The sequence below is a fragment of the Aphelocoma coerulescens genome, chromosome 19 (genome assembly GCF_041296385.1).
Source record: "Aphelocoma coerulescens isolate FSJ_1873_10779 chromosome 19, UR_Acoe_1.0, whole genome shotgun sequence".
NCBI classification, from domain to species: Eukaryota; Metazoa; Chordata; class Aves; order Passeriformes; family Corvidae; genus Aphelocoma; species Aphelocoma coerulescens.
In genome coordinates, this window is record NC_091032.1 from 11,160,180 (window position 1) to 11,168,606 (window position 8,427).

General features: G+C 41.6%; 1 protein-coding gene across 1 annotated transcript; it reads right to left on the reverse strand.

Annotated features, from left to right (window-relative positions):
* Positions 1 to 2: 2 nt before the first annotated feature.
* On the reverse strand, positions 3 to 7,750 carry TEKT1 (tektin 1). Its single transcript, XM_069033602.1, has 8 exons — positions 7,684 to 7,750; positions 4,599 to 4,842; positions 3,566 to 3,731; positions 3,208 to 3,336; positions 2,647 to 2,790; positions 1,235 to 1,457; positions 437 to 633; positions 3 to 163 (listed from the first exon to the last, which is right to left on the reverse strand). The coding sequence occupies exons 2-8, from the start codon at positions 4,786 to 4,788 to the stop codon at positions 4 to 6; spliced, it is 1,209 nt and encodes a 402-aa protein (XP_068889703.1). The 5' UTR covers positions 4,789 to 4,842; positions 7,684 to 7,750; the 3' UTR covers position 3.
* Between the last annotated feature and the right edge of the window lie 677 nt (positions 7,751 to 8,427).

Consider the following 8,427-nt stretch of genomic DNA (forward strand, 5'->3'; position numbering starts at 1 on the left):
ACTTCAGTAATTGTTTATGTAAAGAGACTCTCTCATTTGCATGCACAGCACTTCATCAATGTACAGTGTATTCTCCTTGACCTTGATCTCTTCCTCTAAGGAAAGCTGTCGGCAGCTCAGGCGTTTCAGCTCTGTCTCAGCCTGTGCCAATGCATCCTTTAATCTAATAGGGAAAATAGAGGCAGCCATTAGTTGAAAACACATGAATAGTTTTTTTTCTCATATGGGTTAAGAATCCTGAGCAAGAAAAAAGAAAGAGGGAAAGGGATTCATGGAGACAATATCCATGCAACTTCCCTTAAAATGTCCTGCCCTTAAGAGAAAAGCATCTCGCAACTTTTCAGGGAGAATAGCTGGGACCCATTGTTACTCTGACACATTAAATTAACCCAGTAATCTATACCACAGATTTTCCTCTTGCATAATTTCCACTCACCTTTGAATATTTTTGGTAATCTCTTGAACTTCATTAATCAGGCTGCAGTGCACTGTGTCATAGCACAGTTCCACATTGGGGCGATGGTTTCTTGCTTCCAAGCGGGTTTGAGCCACTTTTACAGGTCCTTCTTTATCAGCAATTGCTTTGTTTAAGGCTGCAATGTTCTTCTCCTGTGAGGCAGTCTCATCCATCACCTTAACAAATCCAACAATGAAATTCTGCACACCGCCTCTTACAATGTGTGAGATCATCATCATCATCATTATCTTTAATAGTTGTAACAATCACAGTAACACTCATTATGTTGTTAGTTCATCAAAGGACATTTTGCAAAACTTAGCCAGGCGTATGGTTCTGTCATTGGAAAGCAGATGACACTGTTCTGGGTGAACCCAGAAAATTATGCTCAGCAATTAATTTTTAATATTAATACTCAGTTTTCATGTGTCAAATTTTGAGCACATTGACCCTGCTTTTATCAATTATCAGGCTCTTATATCACAATCCTGAAAAAGCTATAGGAGCCTCTTGCAACTAAAAATCACAAGGAAAATCCTCACTTTGCTGATGGTTACAACAACATTTAGATTGAATAAGTGACTCCAGAAATGCATCTCTGTGGTGGTGCACACAGAACCAAGAAAAAAAAAAATCTGAGATGACTTTTACGGAGGAGGGAGAAGGGAACAAAAAGGAACACGTGGCAGATAAGTGCTACCCACTGGACTGGGAAAACCAGTAGATAACTCAAGCCCAGTGCTTCCACTTTTTCACTGACTGTCCCCTATGACTTACCATTGCAAGAAATGTCTCTAGCTTGTGCTTGGCATCCTTGACTTCCTTTACCCTATTTCTAAAAGCAGTATTCACCATCTCACATTGCTTGCGCATGTCATTTGCTGTCTGTGAGAGAATGCTATCAATAAGCGCCTTCAGTGCCAAAGAATTGTTTCTTTGCTTGTCAGCCTTTTCAACATTTATGTTTGAGAAATCTATCCAGTCCTCAGGGCTAACAAAACTGAAAGAGATTCAAAATAAAAGGTCACCAACAGACAGCAGCAGGCCCTCTATGACTTCATAAATCTGTAATTATGCCACAAAATCAAGAACAAAGCAGTACTTTTAACTGCATGTCCCAGTAAGCGCCACTTGTCCTGGGAATTCTACAGATACAAAATAAAGGCTCTGTCACAATAATTTTGTAATGAAGTAGATGAGAGTCAGATGAAAACAAATTCACTAGAGTCATAGAGCAACTTTGCTATAACTTTCTTTTCCCCTGGCGACAGATTAAGTTATTGTGGAGGGAAACACACATAATAGCCAGTATTTCTTAGAACATCTTTCATTAATAAAGCTGTTACTATTCATAGCAGATAGCTATTTACACAACACAGTCACTTATTCTCTCACACAGTTCACCTGTGCGACACTTACAGTACCTGCCTGGAGCAATAGTTGAGAAGCCCAGCCCCAACTGTATCTCCAGAATTAGAGGGTCATCCTTGCTGTGGCTTCCAGGCGGGTGTTTGGAAAGTTCCTCAGAGGGTTCATTCCTTGTTTATATAAAGTTGTAATTGTCATTTACACACAGCAGGCAACACTATTCTGGGTGTTGTCTGAGTTACACAACCCATTGTTGATGCACGCCAACGTGATGGCAGCAAGAGCTGTCAGTCTCTTGGTGTTACAAGTTTGCCAGTTGTTGCATAGCAAGAGTGACTTCCTGAGGCTCTCACACACATTGCTTTCTCAGTATAGTTCCTCTTTTCAGCCCATTTTTCTGTAGTAGCTATTTTTCCATTTAGACCTTTCACACTAACTAACCCATGCAGAAGGGGCACATTTGACAGGTTAATGACTGAGTCAGAAACTGATTCCACACCTCGGGTGTCCCAGTCCAGCATTCTTCCCACTGGGACACCCTGGGAGAGGAAAGAAGTTAAGGGCAGTAAATCTATTCTGTGTTTAAACAATATGTGAAATTCTTCCTTAGCTAACGGTGAACTTCGAAAACTTCTACTAAACTGCAGTTCACTGGGAGCATAATTATTGTGATACAAAAAAGTGATGGACAGAAGTATAAGAAACAATTAGTTGGCGAAAAGATAAAGCCTGTTTTACACAAAACTAATCTTGCTGTTACTGGGACAGCCCACATTATCTGTATAATTATCATATGTTTGTTGAACTAAAGAACCACTTACTTTCCTTCCAGTTTCATTGCATTGTCAGCATATATGATATGAGGAGTGTCGTTTGTCAAGCTAGCACAGTAATCATCAATCGTCAAAGCTGTGAATTTGTCCTTCAGATCCATTTCCAGGTTGTATTTTGCTGAACGGTTTCGTCTAGGAGAAGAAACAACCAAACTCTTAAGACAAAGTGTAGACACTCACAGGTGTCCTTAATATGTATGCATACATGCATTAGGTAATTCAAATGCTGTTATGGAAATATTAGTGTATGAACTCTTAGTTGTCAAGTCACAAAATCTACAGCATGAAGCTGCCTTTCTATAAATTGATGGTACAATTCACACTGAAATTAAAGGCACAGGACTGAATCACGAGAAGACCAAGGATCAAGTGCAAGTACTTTGTATTCTACATGCAGAGCATCTCACCATTACTGATTGACCTCCTGCAACTGTTTAGCATTGAAGATAACTTAGGACCTGTGCTCAGCCTGACCCTACAACTTCTCAGTATTGCGGCTGTCTTAATTTTCATCTAATTAGTGTTCTATTGTGCCCTTTCCCTCTGCACCTGATTTGCTCATTGGTTTGTTCCAATGTACGTCCAAGTAAAGCAATAATCCCCTGGAGGACTTCAGCTTCCTTCAGTAGTTCCTGTTCCACTTCATCATGCACCAAGTCAATCCCAACTCTCCTCTGCCTAAATGAAAAAAGGAAAAACCATCAACCACATTGTTCAAATGCCTGCATCTAACAGATGATGATGTTCAGCTTTCCCCAGTGTATGAGCACCTAAATCAGACTGTGACTCCACTGCAAAGAGAGTCAGGCCTTTAGTTTGCAGTCTTTTTTTTTTCATTTGTTAAAGGTTCATTACCTAGATTTTTTTTTTTTCTCTCCTTGAATGCTTTTCTTCTTAATCATCTCACCTGTACAGGAGACACTTTTGGGCAACGACAAGTGGCTCTTTGCAGCTCTCCAAAGCTCTCTCCAGCCTATTCTTGAAAGTCAACAACACCTCTGTCTCATGAACAATTTGTTCTAGCTTGTTATCTAATTCTTGCTTCCAGAACTTTATTTCTTCCCGTCTCTGGTCTGTAGAATCAAAATAACAAATGCGTATTAATATGATGCCATGAAGATTTTTGCCTTTTCTTTTATACCCCTGTTATACCTTTTTACAACTTCTGTATTCCTAGTGCTTTTTGCCTACATTCTTGGACTTGTTTGTTAAGCTAAGAGACTAAACATTTTAGAAGCTTCGTAGCTAGAGATCAGTGTGCCCCAGACCCCAAGGTCCTCTCCAGAACATATTCTGAAAACCAAGATAGAATCATCCAGGGGAGGGTTCCTTGGGGAGGGGGGGCTCACTTGAGCCTCTCATTGGGGAATCTTTGATAGATATGCTAATTAGTAAAACCTATAATGTTATACCCAATGTTGGGGAGGGGGAACAGAGACAAGGAGAGAGAGGATAGATAGACTCGGCGGGGTGCATCTCGATGCATATGACCTGGACGTGTACACCTAAGGATCCTTAAAATAAATACCAAGGTAAAATCCCTTTTCCCCTTCTAACCGTGTATGACTCTTGATTTTAAGACCAGGAAAAGGCATCAATACGGGCCCATTTTATGAGCAAGAGGACTGTAGCTCAGATCTTAGATACGGCTAGAAATAGACTTATTCTACAGTGGAGTGCCTGTAGCGCTGTGGGCTATGTGGAAACAGTTTTGCAACCCCATGTCAGGAGGTTTGGTTAAAATAGCTTTTTGTGTGTTTTGTAATAAAAATAAAGAGTCTGCCTCAAAATATTTTATAAAATATTTTTGATTTTTCCATGACATCAACAAGCATGGCATTGACACATACTCCTGTTCATTACCAACTAGTTTGTTAAGTCTTTCTTAAACATATAGCTCAAATAATGTGTCTTGACCCTTGCAGAAGACGTGGGATTACCTATTTTCTTATTGACATCGCTTTGGGTTTTTTGAGTTGTCTTTTCTATTTCATCCACCAGCCTCCAACTCTCAGCTGTCACACATTCTGACCTGGATTTCTGGGACTCTGTACTGGCACGCTGCATCCTGTTTGCAGTGTACCATTCTGAGGGATGAAATTTAGATGTATCTTGCAACAGTCTGGCCATTGTTATTTGGAAGGTTTCTGGATATAATGCAGGTTAGTTCTTGTAATGTAGAACCTGAAAACAGAAATAGCATTACATTTAGCTGCAGAAACAAGAAGGGGAGAAGACGGGTCCATGCGGATGAGAAATATTTTGTTCTTTTTACCTGCAAAATGATACTGATATGAAAATAATAGATGTCTTGCTCAAAGTTCCCCAAGTCTTTGCTGATGTGTAGGGAAGAATGTGCTCATGTGTTTGGAGTTGGAGAGTAAAGAAACAGAAGAATTTGTGAGTGGAGTTTAGGAGGAGAGAAGTGGAACTGACAGGAAAAGATGGACTATGCAATAGGAAGAAGGGAAAGGAGACCTGTGGAGGAGGCTGGAATTACTAAACAAGCAACCACAGAAAACAAGAGAAAAAGTGAACAAATAGAAAAGATAAATAGCCTCCCAGATGTTGGAGAAGTAAACACCTTTCAGGAATATGGCTGGAGAGATGGATAAAATCTAGATTGTAAAAAGAAATGGAATAATAGAATTCTTAAGGTTGGAAAAGGCCACTAAGATCATTGAGTCCAGCTGTTAATGCAGCGTGGCTGTGTTCACCACTAAACCATATCCTCAAGTGCCAAATCTGCATGCCTTTTGAACATATCCAGGGATGGCAATTCCACCACTTCCTAGGGCAGCCTGTTCCAATGCCTGATTAGGCAATTTTTTTCTAATGATGATTAGGTAAAAAAAAACAAAAACAAGCCACAACCAAAAAAACCCAACGCAGCCCAACTGACCAAAAACCCCACAACCACACAAAGCAACAAAACAAAACAAAAAACCAAAAAAAAAAACCAAACCCCAAACCAAAACAGGACTTGAAAAGCTGAAGGCGGAACTTCAGCAGGCAAATGAGGAAATGGGAAAGTCCGGAAAGGACTAAAGTAGAACAAAGAACAAAGCATACCAGGACACTTGTTTAATGGAGGGAGAAACCAGTGCCCTGAATTTTTGCAAAGCAGTTTGATTATCTATTTTCCTATTCTTGCAGTATGCTCATCCAGTATTCCCGAGACAGCTCCTGAGCCCAAACGCCCACAACTGCTCCTCAGCAACACACAGCTCTGCCCACATTCCATTCAGCACAGCTACCCTTAACTTCCTTCTCCCTCACACACCTCTCGACTGATACTTCTCCTCGACTGAGCTTGTTCTCTGTACATTATTTTTTGATAGTTTCCAGAGCTTCTGACAGTAATTCTGAATTGATTTGTTATAGAAATGCATAAGGATTGTGAAAGCAAACAAGAAGTGTGTTAAGTACCTAGCTATCTAAAATGTCAGTCATAAAATACCCTTAGTAGTATGCTCCATCTTTCCTGGGAGAGAAGATATTGGAAGCCAGACAGAAGAGATGAAGGAGATAAAAAGCATGACATCAGATGGTGCAGTTGTGTCCCCTCCCTATAGCTCTGCTATAGTTTAGACCAGAGCAGAGTTTCTCAGAGTGAAACCCAACAACGTTCAAAAAGATCACAAAATGATAAAGAAGTAATGTTGGTCAGAAAGAAGCAGAGCTGGTCCTGGACAGAAAAGCGGGAAGCAGCTGCAATTGTTAGCTGCAGAAACAATGCAGTGACAGCTAGAAAGCTGCTAATTATCTTCCTTCTCTATCAAACAGGGGTCATTAAAACTGGTAACTACCGTGCCTTTCATGCCAGCTGACATGTAAACAGAAATACGCAAGTATTCTGGAAGGGCAAAAAAGGACTTTCAGCTGAAGAAACACTGTCTTACAGAAAAATGCAGCTATTTCAGAGTTAGCCAAAGAAAAATACAGGCTTCAGAAGACAGGTTTAATGCTAGAACTGAAGCCATTAGCCTGAGAGAAGGAGGCCTTAGAGATTCAAGAAGCAACAGAGGCTGGGGTGCAAGGTAAGCAAGGAAAATGAGCAATATATGCTAACTCATGTAGGAAAGCTGCAGTCACAGACACTCAGCATGCTCCTGATGCACATGGAAGAGCAAAACTGTGACTAGGCTGAACAGTGATCAGAATCAATTACAAAGACTGCTACTGAGGCAGACCTGTAGATGAACTTATATGGCACTGCACACATGAAGTCTGCAACTATTTGCACAAAAGGGCAGTGCTTCTACGGACTGTCCCTTGATTTGTACATTCAGGCCCCCCTTGGTCTAGGTAGACTTTTTTTTCCCTGATGGATTTTTTACCAGGTTATCTACATTGAATAGTAAAATGCGTTAGTTAAAAACAGTATTTTTTTTTTTCCCCCCACATGAACAGGTGGAACAGGAACGGGAACCCTTTCCATAATAACTGAAAATTTTCCAATGGCTTCGGTGGATCTGAACGCACAGCCGGTTTGAACAGAGGTTTACTTTGGCTCGCGTGAGTCACAGAGTATGGATCAGGCTGCATATTAGTTTTCTTCTGCAAAATTTTATCATCTCTATTCCCAGTAACATTCGAAGGCTTTTAGAAATACTGGCAAATTTGAAAGGGATGACCAAATGATTCACAATGAATTGTTGAGATATCTGAATAGCAGTTGAGAACAATGAATGTCATGTTTCTGAAAACGTGCTCAGTCACCTTGAAAGCAGAGGAACCCCCCAGTGATGGCTCTCCACGACATTATTTGGAGACCGGTGGGACTTCATGCCGTTTTGTTCTGAAAACCCAGTATGTCATGCTGTCCCTGTCCCAGAGTGTAGCGACACCGCCACAAAGTAATTAAAGCTACAAACCTCAAATCCGTTCCTCAGTGTCTGCTACAGTAAAACACAACTTCCTTTTAAACCGTTAATACGAAATTTACAACTGATCCTGCAATATTAATTATACGACAGAAGAAAGCTTTAGTTTTAGCTCAGATGGTTTTCTCTACCGACTTACAGAGGTAGAAAACGGCTCCACAGCCGCCGGAGCTGCGTGCAGTGGACGGTCCCACCGCGCGCCCCGCCCCGCGCCGGCCCCGCCCCTCCCGGGCCGCCGCTCGCAGCCTCTGTAACGAGCAGTCGCGGGCGGGCGCGTCCGAGGGGCGATGGGCTGAGTCCTCGTGCTGCGGAGGCTCTGCCGGGTGGGCGGACAGCGGCATCGCCTTTCCACACCACGTGTAAGCGCCCAGTTACAGCTGGATGAAAAAGCAAGTCCTCTTCTGCACAGCAGTAGGGGTAAACTAACACCAGCTCGCTTACCACATTCCACTGTAAAGCCTTTAAAAAGGATTTTACAAAGGATGTCTAACCTAAATCATTCTATGATTCTATGATTTCAGCTTTATCAGATTGCTCAGAGCCAAGGCCAAACTGACCCGGAATTTTTCCAGGGATGGGGAGCTCTCTGGGCCACCTATGCCAGTATTTTGTCACCCTTATTGTAAAAAATTTCTTCCTTATATCTAGTCTAAATCAACTCCTTTATTTTTAAACTGTTAACCCTTGTTCTATTGCTACAGGCCCTACTGAAAAGTTTGGCCCCATCTTTCTTAGAAGCCTCCTTTAAGTACTGAAAGGCTGCAGGAAGCTCTCCCCTGAGCCTTCTGCAGGCTGAACAGCCCCAGCCCTCTCAGCCTTTCTTCATAGATTATTTTGGACACTAGTGGAAAACCAGAGTTCAGACCGATTACGTTAGTCTGCT